Source organism: Macrosteles quadrilineatus, unplaced genomic scaffold (assembly GCF_028750875.1).
Source record: "Macrosteles quadrilineatus isolate MER2022 unplaced genomic scaffold, UCM_ALF_1.0 Scaffold_7__1_contigs__length_78375512, whole genome shotgun sequence".
Taxonomy (NCBI): Eukaryota; Metazoa; Arthropoda; class Insecta; order Hemiptera; family Cicadellidae; genus Macrosteles; species Macrosteles quadrilineatus.
Genome location: NW_026542600.1, coordinates 64,397,384 through 64,417,795, shown reverse-complemented (window position 1 = coordinate 64,417,795; position 20,412 = coordinate 64,397,384). Strand labels below are relative to the sequence as shown.

Sequence of the window (20,412 nt, the reverse complement as noted above, 5' to 3'; positions counted from 1 at the left end):
GGCAATGTTTTGCCTTGCATTTGCCCGTAAGCATCGGGCTATGTGGGTACGTAACGTATCGTATACAACTCCTGAGTTTATAACACAGTTGATATTTTATACCGGCTTTAAGGGGGAGATTAAAAGCTTAAAAGTGTGTGCAACACATGGAAAATTGTATAATAGACAAATAACAATAATTTCAAATTATTAACTTTATTTCTCCATATTAATAGCATCTGCAAAAAAGTCACTAATTTTCATAGTTTCAGTTTAAAATCAATAGCATGTTAAAAAAAAAAAAATTACACTGTGTATTAGTGAGGGGTGTACTTTCTTTAATGGCCGATGTACCAATTATTTTATTTACAAAGGCCATTGAACTTTTACACCTCCTTTGGCACTAAGATTGTAGTAGATAGTTTAGAATGGAACATGTGCCAGAAACATATTTAAATTGTGTAGTATTATTTAGATTAAAGGTCCCAAGAACCTGAAGCAGATTTTGTATTCAATACATTAGTAATGTAGTGTAGGATATGTGATAGATAATATTTTTAATTTTTAATGCTAGAGTTTCTCAAGCTATTTTTCATATTAAATCCTCCTTGGGGTTCGCCCCTTCGTTGCCGCTTTGGTTTTGCCTAGCGATGATACATCCTGTATTTATTTCTCTCTTATTGTATTTGAATTTATAATTATTCCGGGTCTCTATTCATTGTGCAAGGGGTTATTTTAATTTTAATACCTGAAAGGGGTTTGCGTGCGTTGAAGTTAAGGCAGTAGAGTAATTTCTGGGGATACCGTTACTCGGCTATCATGCAATTCGTTCCCTGAAATTACTTCGTGACGAGAGTGGTAAAATCACGGAATTAAATTTCTTTAAATATTTGTAAGCAAAATGTATAAGTGATATTTTTCTTTTCGTTATTTAACTAGTGTTGGTTGGTAACTGTTTACGAGTTTAGGAAAATCAAGTCTAAAGGGTGTTATTGGTCTTATTAAAATATCCTCCCTCTTTGTAAAAATGTGTATACACATAAGAAAATTTATATGACCTATTTCTTCCAATACATTTCTACGAAATTTAGATATACAATATATCAGTTTCGAATTTATATTCATACGGAGACACTTTCATAGAGATTTTGGATCTTTAGCTTGTGTCAAACACAATAGTTCAATTTGGAGTTGGTTATGTAATCGCGATTCTAAAGATAACTAACTAAAGCAATACAAGAAAAAAATAATTTAATTTAAACTTTGGTACTGCACATTATTAACATGATGTTACCAGTATAACTCGATCATCATCTAGGTGATATGTTAGGAAACATATGATTTATTTCTGTAAATGTATGTGCAAGAAGATTAATTGTGTTGGCTTGCCAGCGAAAATATCCTTGATTCAAGAAATTCTACCATGTACAGTGTTTGGATTCTTTACTCGATAGTTACACATTAATTATTAATTATATTAATTATTGTCTTAAGAGGAAAATTACAGATATAAAGGGCAGAGTGTGCTCTCTCTTTCAGGCCTGAAATGTGATCGAAAATGAATAAAGTGTTCAATTTAAAATTTATTAATTTAAAAAGTAACATTTACCTAGTTTTGATGGTGAATTTTCTTTATATTTTCATAACGTAGCTGATTTATTTTGATTAGATCGAACACTTGAAATACATCTAACAAAACTATATTATGTTTCGAAACAAGTTTTCTATTTATTTTAAATTCTCTTTTTAACGTGAAAATTGTTAAAACAAATTTATAGTTACTAAACCATTAATATGTTACAATATTTAATCAACTAGAATAAATTGTACGTAAAAAATTTAGAGGTAGTGATATTTTTCTAAACGATTTCTCGGTTTTTTTTTTCAAAGTATAGTCTACTCAAATAACGGTAGCCAAAGCTATTAATAACTTAAATCTTGAAAGTTTCCATGTTCAAGAAAATTTTTGGAGAATTCGAGAAAAACTGAGGCAATTTTTGATTAAATACTTCAAATAAAATAGAATCTGTAACATATTACAACAAATAAACTCCAGATAAATGTATTAAATTGTTGTAAAAATATTTACAAAAACAGGTTTTTAGAGAATTTGGGGAAGCGGGGTTAAAAAAACTTTTTCATTTGAAAAAATGAATGATGAATTGTGAATGATGAATGATGAAAAAATGAAAATGAAAAAATGATTACATTTAAAATAATTTTGGGATGTATACAGAAATAAAATATACGTACTACAAGAAGCATTGCTTAAGAGAATAATCCCTTAATAATTTGTTCAATGTAAAATTCAATATTGTTGTTTTGTTCTTATCTCTTATCATGTTCATATTATAATGTTTCATGTATCGTATAAACCTACGAGTGAACATTGACAGCTCTTAAAACTGGAAACTACAATTTTAAGTTACAAGGGAATAAACTTCAAATGCGTCGTGAATTTGTGGTAGCCTACTGTGGAACACAATAAAACGACAATTCACTTGTAACAATGTATTTTACCTAAACATTTGAGGATACAATCCGACCAAATTCTTCTAGAATCAAAATTAATTTGAAAATATTTTAAATAATTATTTATTGATTATTGACTAATGGTCATTAAGCTTTTTAAAGGTGAATGAAGTGGCAAACTAAGATTTGGTATAAGCTAAAATTCAAATAAATGCAACCTCTCTTCGGTTTGTATTTATGTTATTTCGAACATTTTAAAAACAAAGAGCCCTGAAATTGTCCAACGATATATTAACAATGAATTGGAAGGAATGGGCGTTTTAACTAACAAAAACTTGGTATTTCCATGATTGCATTTCTAATTTAAGTAGTGTTTAGAATCGATAGTGCGAATATTGTACGTACACCCAATTTAATCGCGTTACGTTGTTATATTTATATCGGTGTGGTGTCAAGTTTCTGTTACCAATCTTCTATTTTACTCTTTTTACTCAAATTTACTACTTCACTCTCTTGCTTTATCAATGCTTCTCAATCGTGAACAAATATCACAAAAAAATTACCAAAAGGACAAAAAGATACATTCCTGCATATACGAGATCTTTCCTCGAGAAATGCATGTGACTGAGCACACAATTCATCGGTTTATCTTTAATCATTATCGATGTATATTTGAAGAAGACACTTCAAAATTAGACTAAACTTATCAAAAGAAAAGGATGAAGAACTGTAATTGTATTTAGAACAAATGAATGACGTTTTGCCCATCACTAGCATCTAACGGAGTTATATTTTTTGCAGACCCCAAGATACAGGAATTACCCTAAATACGCTCCAGTAGGTCTTTGAAACACTTTGAAGTAAAATACGTAAATGAAGCGTCAAGTAGGCTGGATAATTGGTGTTAGCGAGTCGGCGCATCGTCCTGTGTAACGGAACGTACCTTCCGTGGTGGCTGCCAGACTACACGGAACCAACCGGTGATCCTGGATGTATTCAAGAAACCTAAGGACTGATTGATAGACGATAAATCGGTTCTTGATCAACATTCGTAGTTCAAGTTTGGGAGAGAATCATCAGAGTGTTTATAGATGTTAAAAATCAAAGGTGTGACGAGGAAGTACCGAAGTACCAAAAAGAAAAACTTTGCGGATCGCCTCTGAGTGGTACAAAGGAATGATTTGACCAAATGTCCGTTTTCGATCGCCATTCGTTAATAATGATTAGGTCGTTTATTAGATGTTTAAAATGCTAAATATCGAAGTAATACATACAAGGAAAACTGTTTGGTGATTAGCTCTGTTTTGTATGTCACTACAAAATATTCATCAATGATGGACGTAGGCCTATATATTTTCGAAGACTTCAAAAACATGATTACGAAAAGCACTATTTTATCGTTGCTCTGGTAGGTTTACGAATCCTATACGTTTTGAATTTGTGGTTCGAAGATTTTTAAACTGGAGAAATAGTGTACATTGATTTTCGAACCACAACTGTTCAAATCCATAGCCAAACGTTTCGTTTTACTGTGCAGTGGCGTCACCAGGGACATCTCCCCATTGGTTGACAATAATGATAATCTATCAACGAAGAAAAGTAGTTATTACTTTGGTATCGCCTTACCTGTAGAAGATTGCTGAGGGCTCCATACTGGAGTTGTTAATCCTAAAACTACAAGTTCGCACACTGTCATGAACAGAACTATTGAACATCTTGAATGTTGGTCCATTGTAGAGTAAGCGACTTGATGGGGATATCCTAGAAGAGTCTAGGACGAAAATGGCCGAGTCACACCATCTGAAACGAACAGAGTTTTTAATTAATTTCTGTAGAATTTGAGAGTTTTAAACTGTATAGGAAATATGCCTATGATAATGAGTGCACTACTTTAATCAGCAGATTTGCGTCGATTGAAGTAGAATATAGTGGGGCCTCACTCTTCCAATTGAATATCGAAGTATAAATTAATTTATGTCTGGATCAAATAACACATACTTAATACGGAGATAAGCATTCTATAACCGTTGGCTATACCGAAGAAAGTATTGAAATACCAACTACAGAAAAAAACTTGAATGGTGTATTCTGAATTTAATACATAAACTACTGAATCGCGGTAAACTGTGCATCAAACTTACAATGATTAATTCATAACTTAGCTGTATATAACATGTTTGCCAACTACTGGGCTATGCATTCATGGGGAGAGGTTATCAATAAGATTACTATAGTTACGTCAGTAAGGATTTCTGAGTAGTTCCTGTAATTAAAACCACTAGAAATTTAACTTTTAGTTTTAAGCCTTTACTGTGCATGTTAACAAAATTAACAAAAGTTTTAATTTTTTTCATCTTGTATATATTAATACAAGTGTGCCTGTTGCTTGAATCCTAGGTCAGACACGAAGTCTGTATTCTCTTTATGACAATCGTATATAACGTTGGAATCACTTCCGTATTTTGTCCAACTAAGTGTAATTTCATAAACTTTTAGAGAAAACTGTAACTAGAATTAATTTCATACTACTGGAAGGTCAAATATTAATAAAATGTTACCTTCTGGCGTTCCAAGTATGACCCGTTGGCATCATGGTTACTTGGAACGCCGGAAGGTAACATCCATATTTATTAAAATTATAAAATTCAGCTATACTGTACTAGGGAAATTGTTTATAAAACTTCCAAATACGAATTAATTTAAATAAATTGATACGGTTATTTAAATTAATTTTCGTTGATTGAGAATTAGTAACTTTAAGAACCCCGTCATAACAAATGTCAATGATAAAATATGTATAAAATATAGAAATTACTGCTTAGTTTACCAGACACAATTAATGGTTTTTATATACAAAGCAAATATTGTATATGTGTGGTTACCTTTTCATACCTAACCTAACCTCGTAAAAGATAAACAGTTAAGTAACTCTTCGCACATGACACCGTTAAAACTGGCGACCTCCCACTTCCTAAAATGTGAAAGTTTGCCAAACAAGGCTAAGTGCTAATTATAATAATTGCTTTTGGCTTGGTTTGGCCAAATCTGTTTTTCTATAGGTTGCACTTCCTCAAAAGTGTAATTCAAGATATGCATAATATACATACCTAAACACAGTTTTAAAAGCTCTGAATTTAATTTTGTTAATAAGATTGCAACGTCTCTTAAATCGCAAGGTTGGAGCTTAAAAAGTTATATCCATAACATTGGTAGACAAAAACATTATTTAGATATTTGCCCAGCATTGGATGCACTTAGTATATTAGTAACAAGCTTATACTTAGGAATACAGTTAAATGTTTAGCTGTGTAAATGTGGGAAACTCATTCTTTACTCAGACAATTGTTTTGCATTTCTTCGAAGTTAACTTATTTAAGACCGAGCTAGCGCAGAACTTATTATTTGCGCACTTACAGTATTATTTGTGATCACGTAGATCACGAGTTATTTAGGTAAATTGGAAAGAAATAGATAAGAAAACAAAACGAATCAAACTATTTAATGGTTGTAAATTAATTGTAGAATAGAACAAAATTCTGACTTAGGCTAAATAATCAAAACATATTGATGTATATTCTTCTAAAATGTTGCGTGTTACTTTTTGTTCAGTGATTAAAAGAAATCAACAGAAAATATAATGTAATTAAGATGACAAAAATAAGTATGTGAAATTACACAATCAAGGTTCAATTAATTAATAAGGTAACTATGGAAACATGAAAACTAAGCAACAAGCAAATTTATTAAATTCAAGACCAATTGACCTATTGACTAGTCGAGTCCAGCAGGGGTTCAACAGTCTTTTGGGGAGCTAACCACACATAATGGCAGCAGGCAAATATCTTGGGATTGTGAGAGAAAGTTTGTCTTACTTTTAGTTCATTTTATTGGAATTGTATGGCTCTTGGTGTTTCTCAAATACCGTACAGAGGATTTTCTCACTTTCATCGTGTGAGGATCTTTTTTTATAGATATGTGGAAAAACAGCTAAATCACCAGGGTGACGAAAAACACATTATCACACATCTAACATTCATTAGCGATTAGCGGGACTTGAACTCAGGCCTCCCAAACACAAATCTAGCCATCGAATCCTTAGAGACGCATCCAACATTATCTTCTACATTCCCAGAATTATAAATCGACTATACCTCGTCTTCAACTATACACATTATCCTATATGAATTAGTACACTAAAATAAACGCAGGTAATACCACCTTGTCGATCGCTTCGATGTTTCAGGAGATTGTAGAGAGAAGGAAGAGGAAGAGAGGAGAGAGGAATGGTGGAAGAGAAAGGTGGAAGCGGAGAAGGTGTGAAGGAGGGGATATGATAATGAGAGACCAAATATGCAGTGGTTTGAATGGGGGGAATGGGACCTTGACCGGACGGTACACGGTGTCAATATGCCACGGTAACGGGACTGAGGGCCTCGGGCTCGGGCCCAGCCCACCGGCTAGTGGCTAGTGTCTACACTAGGATATAGGTGAACTTGTACACCTGAGCCTAATAAAACAGCATCTCAACAGGCTATAAGTAAACTGGTAGATCGGACTCGTCCATTTAAACTTTAAACTTTACAGTAAAACAATATTTCACCTATGTCCACAAAATCTGAATTATAAGTTATCAATGTTCAGATAGGTGAAAGGTAAATTTGTATCTTGTATACCCCGCTTGACCATTTAAACCCCAGTAAAAGTAAAACAGTATCTTATCAATATGTCTACACAGGTGTTAAGTGAACTAGTACATCTGATTGTACACCTGAATCGTCTATTTCACTTTTTAAAACTATTACTCATTTATGTCTACTCATGATATAGGTAAACAAACTTTAACTCCTGACTCGTGCGTTTATTTTTTAAACTTGAAGTTGTACACATTTAACTTGTCCATTTAATTTGTAAAAGTCATCGATCTCCTAGATGAGTTATGAATATGGATTCCAGAATCGTCTACCTATTTAATTACTTAATTCTTCGCTCATCTTGATTATCTATAAACAACTACTAACTTATCTATAAAAAAGGTTATTACACCTTTTTTATAGATAATGATTAGACCTTTCAAATAAGATGTCATACGTCAAAATCGGTTACGTGGTTCCCGAGATATGCGACATTATTATTATTGGCTGAGCGGCCATTTTGATGACGTCACTGCCCGTGACCTAATTATTTTAAAGCTTGCCTCCCGGCTGATTTTCATGTATTTAGTCGATTCTCAAAGTATGGTGCTGGTCTCCGGAAGTGAAAGATTACTAGGTAATATGTTGCTTGTTCCACGCACTATTATACATTTAAACTTGAAAGACCACTAAAACGGTCTTAAATGTATATTACTCAAGATATATGGTGTGTTTATATAACTTTGATAAAACCATGTAAAAGAAACATCTAATCTACGTCTCCTCAGGATGTAGTTGCACTTTTGCACTTGTCGTGTTTAAAAATCCTTTAAAACCCTCTCTAACCATGGCTACTGAGCTGACAAACAACTTAATTACACCAATGTTGACAGTCCCTTTATTTTTCAACCGTCTTTAAAACGTAGGTATATTACGAGTGTCTTCGCAGAATATAGATCTAGGTGCCTTTTTATACACAATGTGCACTCGCTAATTTAAAATGTAAATCCCTCCACAGCCAGTTATCAACAACCTCGGTTATATCAACCATTTTGTTGGGAAGGTCGTCGGTAAACCTATTCACCAGCGTTTTAAGACCGAATCCATTTACTTACGAAAAATTTGAAGTTATAGCTATGCATACAAACATATCATCATATAAGTTACATATCCTATGTATAAGTACATATCCTATAAGTACATATCCTATGTAGACATAGATAACTATAGGTTTAAAATTCAATTTCAACCACAACTTATCTAGACATAATTTAGTATAAATAACGTATCATAATAATCTACTGGTTGAGCTCCACTCTTTTAATTTTTACTTGGTAAAAACATTCAGTTAATAAAATTATGCATGGTGTACAACAAGTCCAGAACTAGTTTATTATTTTATGTGTACAATACAAATCTTTTTAATTCAACTTCTTTCTCATGACATATCAAAACATTTATTTCTACTATTTTTGTTGGTTACTCATAAAATTAGGAGCACCTTTATTTACTTCCAAACATTTCAAAAATGGCTTCTTCGACAAGACAATTAAAATTGCACTAAAAGGAAATTTTAAAACCTGTTCTCACAAGTCTCTCCTTGATTAACAACATAAAACTTTGGTAATTCAAAATCAATGATTATGAAAGATGTGTCTAGGTGTTTAAACATATACAAGGACATTTAGTATTTGTCCACAGGGACGCTCAACAAATCCTTCCAAAGGAACCAGCACAGCCTCGACCTTGCAGTAAAGTAATTATTTTCTAACCACTATTCGTGTTTTCATGTATCAATGACCTTCCAGCCACAATCTTTTGTCCTTACCTTCTTTTTTGACACTATTGTAGCTTCCAGGTAGATTATGACTGATTCATCAAAACAAAGAATTTGAACAACGAGTCAATTTTAACTTAATATTCTTTGTGGCAACGTCAAGTTTTCATACATTAAATTGTGTTTTTTAAATGTTTTTCCTAATCAAAATCTAAACAAATATTACAGAATACAGTATAAGAGTGGGTACAACGTAATATAATACGTATTTTATTTTACTAGCGCAATAGCACTAACAAGCAATATGCAACAAGGCTATCTACTAAAAACAAAGCTAGTAATATAGGTTTATAAAAAATGCCTCTGGTTTGTACTATTGGTTAAATATAGTCTGTGAAAAAATCAATTTTCAATAGTCAAAGACAGGATGAGAATGTAGTAAAGATTATTCCAGAACCAGCTAAATGAATTACCCCCGCTGCGGCAAGCCAACATACTCAGCAAATTTGCAGTTGACGTATTGCCTCAGATTACAGAGAGTAGACTCATCTGATGTATAGCCTATATTTTTTTCTACGAAATAGCATACTTCTAATTTCTATACTATCTTTGAAATAACCGGGATCCCTTTTAGATCATATTAGATTATATCATATTAGCCTATATTTAAAACACAAGTTAGGCTTGTATAGGCCTATATTTAGCCTATATTTGTATATTTAATTTAAATACAGGAATCAAATAATTTCCTGCCGATTCAAAATTGATTTTATTTAAAAAATCATGTTTTTGTTAGGACATTTTTATCTGGCTTCATTGGGTTGTATGAGTAAAAGATTGCAAAATTAAATAGTTCTTGATATCTGTAAGTAAAAATATATTTTAGTCGTGATATTTGTGTTCTTGAGCAATTTAGACCTAATGATAATTGAAATTCATATCCACTGTAAAAAAATAACAATCAAAATGATTAATTTAGGACCAATAAAAGTGGCTTTAATTTGTTGGATCCAAAGCTATCACTGTTTCATAAATGACACGAAAATGATATCAGGTGTTTTGCCTGTGTACGTTGCGTTGTACCGCGCTTCACACCATCAATATAAAACATACCTAATGAATCGAACAACAGTACAATAGATCAAAATTACGTTATCACACAAGAGTGGAATTGTATACAATTTGAGAGGACGATTTTGTTATGTTAGACTGTAAAATAACAAAGAGATGGACTTAGAATGTCTTACCATAAATACTTATGAGGTACATGCAATGGGAGAATCCAGTAAAACATATCAGTGCTTGTTTAGTAAACTGTTTAAGCACGTCATACAGTATTTCCATAATACCCTTTTAAAGCCATTAAATAAATTAATTTATGATCTAATGAATTTATATTGTTTATTTTAAACTTTGAGCCGGACAATATTGTTTTATTTGTTTGAATGTATGATCAGAAATAACTAGCAGCAATATTCGCATAGTATACTGTTATCAGGGTTTGAATTCCTTGATTAAAATTCAAAATACAATTTAAATTTGAAATGTGAGTATACACGTTATTTTTCATGTTAAAACATTATGAATAACAGCTAAAATGTTTGCAGATGAATTGTCATTATAATGACTATAGCAATTTATGTATACTATTTATGATTAAATTCAGTTGCACCACGGAGAAGTAACTGATACAAAAGTTACGCAATCTTTACATGATTGCAGTCATTTCGACTTTTGAAACGTTTAAGACTTTAACTGCTTATCAAATCAGCTTATGGACTTTTACACTAATGTAAGTTATCATAGTTTTTTTTAGCGAATTCTCAAACTGAGAAGAGTGAGGACTGGTTTTGGTATACGGTACAAGGATTCTGTTTTAGTCGGGCATGCTAACTGCCACTTGGCTAAAAACTAAGATTAACGGGCTATCTTCGGACACACCTTCCACTGGTGTCTTCGGAGCACCAGCCCATTTTGGACATTCCTTGACATATTTTAGTTGGTGTCTGTTAATGTTGTAATATTTACTACCTTGCAAAAAATAAATTGGTTACGAATTTGTATAAATAAATATATTGTAATACCTTATAACCATGTAAAAATGTAATACACTTAAACATCTTATCCGAAAGTTCACTAGCACTTTCTTGAATCCCTATTATCATAGCCTAAATTGGGAATTGGTAACATACTAAATACTACTTTAGCTAACTCTGTAAATTAAATTTAGAGTGTAAAAACCAAAACATATTCTAAATATCCCCACCTCAGTGAACCTGCGGACTAAGCGAATTTAAATTTATCTGATTGGATTTTTGTTATATATTTCTATAAACATGACATACTTATTTATTCCTCATTTAAATAACAAAAGATTTAACGTGCATTAAGGTTTTCTGCTACGGAGAGGTGAAAACGTGTTTCCTGATAACATATTAATAGTATAGGATAAAATTATTAATACATTTTCAAATGTCCATGTTTTAAGGGTAAAAAGTTGAAAACAAATTTTCTTTTAAATCTCAAGACTCCATAATCCCCCGTTTCCATGACCCGCTTATTGGTTCGCAAATTTATTCAAGTTTATCCCGCCCTACACCTTCAAACTAAATTTCATTAAAATCGGACCAAAATTATTATAGTTATCACGATCACATATCACACGTACGATCACATATACATACAAATTTAAACAAATATTGTTTTGGCCTCCGGGGACATCAAAATGAAAAGGTAAATCGGTCCCGGGTCTAGATCATAAGCCTACCATGCCACCTACGGTAATAGCTAATTCCATACAGGGAAATTCGATAAAAGTTAATTAGGGTACTCTAAGTAAATTGAAATCGTTTTGAGAAGCCACGTTTTTATCAGTGGTTATAATACATAGGCTATATCTAGCATAATCACGTTTGATTTCAACGAGTTAATAACAATCTTGGGTTGTGGACAGTAGACCCATGGCTAAACTAGCATTTGTTTTGTGTGCAGTATGTAGTACAGACATTCTTTATTTTTTTCATTCTTTCATTAGTTCATCAACAGTTTGTTTGAATTTAGAATTATTTCGTGTTCAATTTAATTACATTGTCAATCACACCCACTTGAACACCTTATAGGCTTATTTGTACATAAGCAATATGCATTAGAGTAGTTTATTGATGACAAATACAAATGAACAGCTTCGAACTAATTAATATATTTTAGCACTTAAGATGACATAAAATATATTATACATATTTAAAAAACCATATATAATGGTTTTTATATTTAGCTTACTCAATCTTAGATAGTTTAAAGTTCACGGGACGAAAAAAGTATTCCTTTGGATTCTAAAATAAGAGAAATAATTTATATTTTAAATATCGATAAGAAGAAATTTATTAGAATTATATACTTAATTTTAAATATAGGTTTAAGTTACCTGTGTTGTCTGGGAAAACCATTCGTTGTAGTATAGTAATGAATGAAATAAAATTCTAAATGCCTTACGAAAATGCTGTGCCGACTCCATTAAAACCCACCGTTGTAGTCTCCATTTGAAACGATTTGTCCTTTATTAAAAATATTCTATCTTTAGGTATTCATAGTATTTCGTTGGAAAATATTACCAAAATTGTTAGATACGTGTTACATGCTTACATATAATATATTATTGCTAGTACATTTAACTTTATTTAAAGGACTTTGAGAGTTTATTGTTCGTAGGGAAGTACTTTTCTCATGAAAACTTAAAAACGCTAATCTTTCGATAACAAAAAGTTGCTAAATCATGTTGATTACATATGATGTTTCTGGTTATACAGTATTATAGTTGTAACGAAATTAAAGAATTTCTAGTAATATAATACCGAACTAATGTAAATAGTTAGCCTTTAAACTGGTTTTACAGTGTTTAACTAAAGTTAAAGTGCTTTGAGTATTTTATGCGAGTTCAATGGTAAGTTTATTTGGCATGCAGCTGCAGTACGAATTTAAACCAATGGTTCGTACAAGTAATACATAGTAGTTGATCTGTAAAATAAAAATTATCCTTAAACATAGAAGACTGCGTTTGGAATATTTTAAATTAAGAAAGGTCTCATAATTACGCCCTATTTAATTACGTATATCAGTATAAAGTGTATGATTTCAAGGTCTTCAAGATTTTCTAAAAGTACTTTGTTCACATTTGGAATACACAGAGTTATGTTTTGTAAATTTACACTTTTTATTGTGAGAGTTTTTATTAAATACGTGAAAGCTAAAAAAATTTAAGACATAATAAGATGTTCAACCTCATAGTTGTAGATCTGTTAAACAGTGCGTTCCACATATGTGATTTAGATACTCATACTGTTAGTTTTCAAGCAAATTAATATCTCTTCTTAAGATCTGATAAGATTACTTAAGTATTTAAGAATATGCAGTTTCCATGAAATGCGATGAAGCCATGTTTATACAACCTAAGAATTAAGAGAACCTAAGAACTAATAAAGAAACTTTATATATAATTTATTTTTATGTTTTCTACTTATAAATTTAATGATTTTATTTCATTCTTGTACATTATGCAAGTTGATGAGAATGCAGTTGTTTTTAACACGATTGCGATGAAAAATTCAGAAGATGTGCGTGGTTCATTTGTTGTTTACTGTTTTGCCTAGAGAATTTGATTGTGCGCAAAATGTTAGTCGGCAATGACTTGCCACTTACGATTTAGCTCAGCGATGAGAAGTCGTTTTTACATCCATACATACATTTAAGTGATTTTAATTATTCATTTCACTTAACGCTATTAAACTAACCTATTAGTATTTAGTTTAAAGATGTTGTTAAACGCGATTCACTATGAAATCCATAAGATAAAAATACTCATTTAGCTGTGGCAATTCCAGTAACAGAACTCGTCCGATTGCAGTAGATAGTGCGCTTGAGTGAGCCTGCCTGACTGTTCTTATCTAATGGAGAGTCATCAGCGTTCAACGCAAGACCGTCTAATGAGTGGTAAAAATATCGCCATCCACCGTGACCGAGCCAATGACCTTGGTTGGATAGCGTGATCTTTGAGCCGTGATCCGAGCAGTGAGTTCTGAGCTGAGTTTGGCTGTAAACGAACTGGACAACGTAGTCTTAACTAAAAGGGCGAATCGATGAATACTTATTCTATATATTCTCTAAATAGTACGTGACAACCTTTTTTAGCTAGCTAGAGAGGATGATGTGCAGAAAGGTAATAAAAACAAGTAAAACTTGACACCCTTATAGTTGTCTAAATATAAGGTATGCACCAGAGTCCCACAAACTCTTAATACTGTACTATTGGAAGGAACAATCCAACTCATAATACTGTTAGGGGAAAGGAAGGAATAAGGCAAGGAAAAGATGAGAGGGCAATCCATTAAAGTTCTAATACTTTTGGAGAGGACGGTCTGTCAAGATTCTAATGATTTCTGAATTAAAACCTCTCGAGAAAAAAATCTCATACTTTTGTCAATAACGATTTAAAAAATATAATATTTTAAGAGATCCCACGTCTGGTCAGACGTCCCGCTAAACGCCACAATATGTAAACATACAGTGGAAGAGTCAAGATTTTAAATAATTTATTACATAAGTTATTTTCTATTTTGATATCACACAATCAATTAACTATTTAACTAAAATTATAAACAAATCTCATATATTTTGGGTATCTAGAACTAAAAGATCCTTCTTCGAAGTCCAGTGGATATTTGACTACTGTATTTGATTACCAAGAGACACCTTCTCTGTTGAGGTAAGTTGAAGGTAGGTAAATGCAAACAGAGAATACGATAAACTACTTCAACCTTAAAATATGATAATGTTGCTTTTAAACTAACAAAATTATGAAAAACGGTTACTCTCACGAACATTGTAGACTCGTGGCTAAAAATTGAGTTATCGATCCAAACATCCACAGAGGCCGTTACCCCGGTGTGAGCAGTTATTTTGTAAATTAAAAACAAGGAAGTCTGGTAGTCGCGGAGATATATTGAGGGGGTGCCCGCATGTAAACCCCGTTAGCGATACGCAGGGCGAAGTGATAATGTGATCGTAGTATCTTCGCCACTCGCAAAGTGACTTGCGGGCCTTAATAGCCATGTTTCATTCTAAAGTTATTACAAAATATTCATTATCAATGACAAATTACTGATAGTTCCGTCACAATGGATCGTTACAGTTCCTAAAAAACACATCCTAAAATTACATTCATGTGATCCAGATGATTTCCATAGTCAACACTATAAATGCCAGAAATCAAGAACTCTACTATCTCAAAACGCATTCTAAAAAAAAAAACTGAATTGGAGAACTTTTGTGCCTGAGACATTCATCTGAACTATTTTCAATTATATTTCCACTACATATGCTAGTACCATTATTTGTCCAGATAATTCTTTTTACTACTTTTTTGTAAAGCATTTGCTGGCTTCACGTCGCAATGATTTGATTTCAATACAATCCAACTATTATGATAGTTAAACTACGATCATATGTCTATTATAATTTATTTGATAATAGATATATGTCATAGAACTATGATAGTGTAACACCGGCCATATGACACAAAACACAAGAGAGCAATAGACTAAATTGTTACCACCTCTTATTGGTTAAATATTAGAAGAACTCCCATGATAATTAACTCTAGTAAAATACATGGCCGGACGCTCTGTCAGTTAAGGAAGTCTTCACGGAAGAACAATGCATAAAGAAGTTTAAGAAGCTTTTGTACCGGCCCTGAACAATCACGTTCTTGTTGAGGCACCGTTAACCCAGTTCAGGCTGCCGGTTTTTGTCTTAGACAATGTGGGTAATTCTCTTCTTCCTAGGTTGATCCCTCCTTGAGTTAATTTCAAGTTCCGTTTACCTATCAGAGCCTATTTGCATGATGTGGTGTATTTGACTTTGTATACCCTACCTTCCACGTCTACAACAGACATGCAGATCCACTTGAATAAAGGTAGTTGCCTCAAGACGGTTCTTAATTACTGCGTAACATGAATACAAATCCAAATGAAAATTTTTTAGCAAGTGTGCTATAACAAAAGCACTGTGAGGAAAGAGTTGTATGCAATTTTAATATTATCCTGTTATTCCTGTTTTAGGTTTACGAAAATGTACTTATGATGTGATGCCATCGAATTGCAATGGTTTACGACACATGAAGTACATTTATGATCTGTTTAAAACAATTCGTTTGTAATGAACTTTACGCCTTTTTTGTCGTCAAAAGATGTGCAGACTTAGAATTGAACAGTTATGTTATGAAGTTATAGTATAAACCACAAACGTTAAGGGACTAGATTTATCTCTAGTCGTAAACTTACTCCTAAAATTAATCTTTTTGCGAGAAAAATATCAAAACTAAAAAATTAATCAATAACACTAAGTGCGAATGCTTGTCATCATATATTTGGTGAATGACCCTGAATGTATTTTTTTTTACTTTAACACGAATATGTATTTTATTTACTGCATTAAAAAGTAAAGGAACGATAATGACTTACGTCCGATATGTCACTTAAAAATATGCGGCCTATTTATTCTTTGGAAAAGAAATAAGCTTTAAACCCCCAAGTCAACGTTTTTTTTTTAAGTATTATATATATAAAAACTCTTGGAGTATTATGATACTCATCAGCAAATGTTTTGCTCGAACATTGACCTTAGTATTGTGTGTTTAAGTTCCCACCATGTCCAGTTCAGAATACTTCCGACCTGTTCGTTTCCCTTTCCCATGACCTTTTGTGTTTTTTCTTTTAGCTATCAGTTTCATAATCTTAATGCAATTAAGTTAAATTACATTTCCTTGTACGATTAAAATGTACTTATGTTTGTTTTATGAAGGTAAGTCTCGATTTTACTGACTAGCTGAGAAAGCAAGGAAAGTTTCTCGCTAGCATTTACTGTAATATTGTTGCAAAAAATAAAGCATCAATAGTAAAAAATAAAACCAATTATACTGCATGTACGAAAATTCTTATACACACATATCCTAAATGGTTCCTGAATATAATAGTTTACATTTGTACTAAAAATGTTGGTCTAATAATTGATTCCCTCTTCCTCTTACTGTCTGTCCATTCTTTGGTGACATCAATAAATTGGTCAGTGTTGGGGGGAGTATATATACTCAGGTATATATATTATTATACAGTAGGTTATACCCTGATACCGTATTATACCTTGATAACCTTGGTATGTTTTATCTTCCTTGAATAGTGTTATTATATTTATTTGATATACTTAATCAAATTACCTTTATTTTTTCAATGAAATTAAAAACAATGATTTTGCAAAGTATATTTTGATGAATGTTACCACATTGCACGAGAAGATTAATAATACTTTACATTTTTCTTTGATGTCTAAACGGTTACAAAAAAAAATAAACTTGATTGAGCGGATGTTTTATTTATATTAATGAGGGTAAGTCGTGTTTTCGTATATAGTTATTATTTTATTAGTTGTCATTAATTTATCTTGATTTTTTCTTAAATTCTGTACTATGGTTTGTTGGTACTGCGTAAATCTATTGATACATTTTTAAAAAATGAGCCTAACATAAACTTGATTTTAGATTATTTTATTGTTACAGTCTCTTCCAACTTAAACACTTTTAAAGAGACATTAAAGCTACTTTAAAACACTATCCTCTGATTTTTATGACCATGACGAACCAATAAAGTCTTAACAGATAAACTGTCAAAACGGTCATTCTCTGCTAATCTGCGCTAGTTAAAGAAGAGAAAAGTCATCGAACCTTCGTGCAATTTGAATATTTCGTTTGTTCTTGACCCCTCTTAAAGTGAAAGTGCAGTATTCTCCCCAAACAAAAGATTTTGAACTCACAAATCTGTTCTTAATTGGGTAAAAGAGCTTATTTGCTCCAAAAATCCTACAAAGGATTATACAATATTTGAAACAAGGAAGATGAATATCTTTTAGAAACCATTGACCCTTCTTTCTTCCATGCATCGTTAATGATTAATTGAGGAAGTTGAATTAGGTTTGGCCATGCGAATCTATACCAGATGTATTTTGTTTCCTACAACATGTTGTTTATAGTTACGATATAATGCGATGATGCTATAATACAGTATCTGCTTGAATCAATCGAAGTAACTTTATTTAATCATGTAAACATTTAACATTACATGTAATAGTGTAGTTTTATTTCCATTAATGAAGTTTATTCCTAATTAATACCTATCAGAAACAACCAATATTAAAAGAATACATGTCAAGCGAGCAAAATCTAGAAAAAATGACTAGTAAAATCAACATTAAGACAAACATTTATTTACTCGTGAGTGATTTAGTACTCGTGAGTTGAATAAAGGGAAGAGTCAAATGTGTTTAAGTTGTAATATAAGATTGCGCCTGCTCTTTAGAGGGGTTTCTTTTTCAATTTTACGGAAATCGTGTTATTCTCAATTTGTTTCCACTAAAACAGTTGATCCCGTTTTTCATCAAAATTTTCCCCAATTTCACGTTCATAAACTAAATTAAAATTTATCGAATAATGTACAATTATAATACTGAAAAGGTGTATAGATATAGTTATGCTACCAAAATACAAATTTCTTTTGAATTTACAAAACTACCCGTTTAAAGCATTAGTACTTAAAGTTATGAGCTCACAATGAAGAGATTTTACGGACAGTGTAGTTTGTTTGTACATTGTTGTGTAAAATGGGTATTTTTGGCTTTTTTGTCAAATTTTTTAAAGCATGTATGAAACGCTAAGTTAACCGTTCCCCAAGTATCAAACTCTATCATGATACGTGGTATGTTATTGTTGGTATTTGAACATATTGGTTTTACGAAATTAACTTTCATTCGTAGTGACTCAACAGTTTGTACCCGGAACGTAAGAGAAATCGGGTCTTAGGGAGTGGGCGATGACAGGTTGGGATTTGCCAACGGAAAATCGCGGGAATTTTTAATTGTAGGAATCAGAACGATTACGAATCCCGTATGGCAATTTCATTTACATAACTGGCTATACTGGAGCTTGGGTTCGTTATTGAAGTTTGTTCCCTGAATACGTTTTAAGAAATCATTTCAAACTTTATATTATTTTATGATGTCCTATTTGCACGCTGGGGCAGCCAAGTTGTTCATTTGACATAGCATTTCTTGTGAATACTGTATGTTAAAAAAAAATAAACTATACACGCTTGTTAGCCAATTGTACTGAAAAACTCTTACAACATTGTCAGAATTCATTCTTAACTCCTTAAAGTTGGCAAAATATATCCTCCAATGATAATGTATTTGAGAGTTAGTTTAATTAAATGCACTCGCTAAGCTAAACACGTTTCTAAACAAAGTCGAATAGGTTCAAATTAAAATATAAAAATCTGACCTTATAGGTAAATTTCAACATATTTCAAATTGATTTACGTAATCTATAATTTGAATCCATGTCATTTGAAATTATGTAAATTATCACATTTTATTTTCCAAAAATATGGACGTTCGTTAACTTTAAAGCATGTGAAACCTAACTTGTATGTTATGTTTTGGATCACAGAAGATACTGGATTCTCAAACAAACATATAATTGGAAAAATAAAACGAACTCATATAACTCTGCATCCAATTCAGACAACTACATTGGTAAAAACAGCTGGATTGATTGCTGAAAATAGCGAAGTTTTTCTTTGTGTGAAATGTCTTTAGAAGGTTGCAATAGATCATCGAATGAACGTCTGTAGAGCAATGGTGGAAGCATTGAAGTGTAAAACATTTGCTTAAAACTCGTTCTTGTACCAGTAATTACAACTTATAAATATTACATATATTTTGCAGCTTTCATTTTAATTTATAGCTAAAACTAAACCAACATTGTATGAAAATCCTGTATTCGATAAGTATTTAATTACTTCATAAATACAGCTACACAAACTGAGTGTGTAGTCTATTTTAAGCAGAATATGGATGCAGAATGAGGTAATGGATTTATAATATGATCTGTGTAGCTTTCTCTCTAGCCAATGCCGTTTATTAAGTCCCAATGATGAAGAACATTTGAGTTTGGGCAAAAAAGCTTTTGACTTTTTTTTTACTAAACCGACGACCTTCAGAAAAATACGCTAAAGCGGTTACCACTCAGCTACCCAGTTGTAAAGACGCTGTGAGCAAATGAGAACTTGACAACAATGCAAACAGCTGATTCAATATATGCAATGATCCACCGATCCACCTTTTAAGGATACAAGAACGCACTGTTCCTCGTCCGATCTATGAATGGTGAATGTATTGTAAAGCAGTGTATCAGAAATATCAACTTACGAACAAATTATGTTTAACAAACAATACAATATACTGTATTTTACAATTAATCATAGTTTATCATATTCATAAACATAATAATGATTAAGCAGGGGTTAGGAAAATCTGTGTACTTTAAACAAATAAATGTTACATAAACATACAGTCTTTGACGAGTATATACCTACCACTGGTAGTTCAACATTAAATTTTAACAGACTGATTTGCGATTTCAGTTATTTCTGTTGTGTAATAGTTTAAAAAGAT

At 32.0% G+C, this 20,412-nt stretch overlaps 1 protein-coding gene across 1 annotated transcript in view; it reads right to left on the bottom strand.

The window, feature by feature from the left end:
- The window catches only part of LOC128998129 (serine proteinase stubble), a 43,341-nt gene that overhangs the window by 21,274 nt on the left and 1,655 nt on the right, over nucleotides 1-20,412 (bottom strand). Inside the window, exon 2 of the mRNA XM_054424128.1 lies at nucleotides 4,078-4,251. Coding sequence (XP_054280103.1) covers nucleotides 4,078-4,183 — 106 coding nt within the window. The 5' untranslated portion in view covers nucleotides 4,184-4,251. The remainder of the gene's footprint in view (nucleotides 1-4,077; nucleotides 4,252-20,412) is intronic.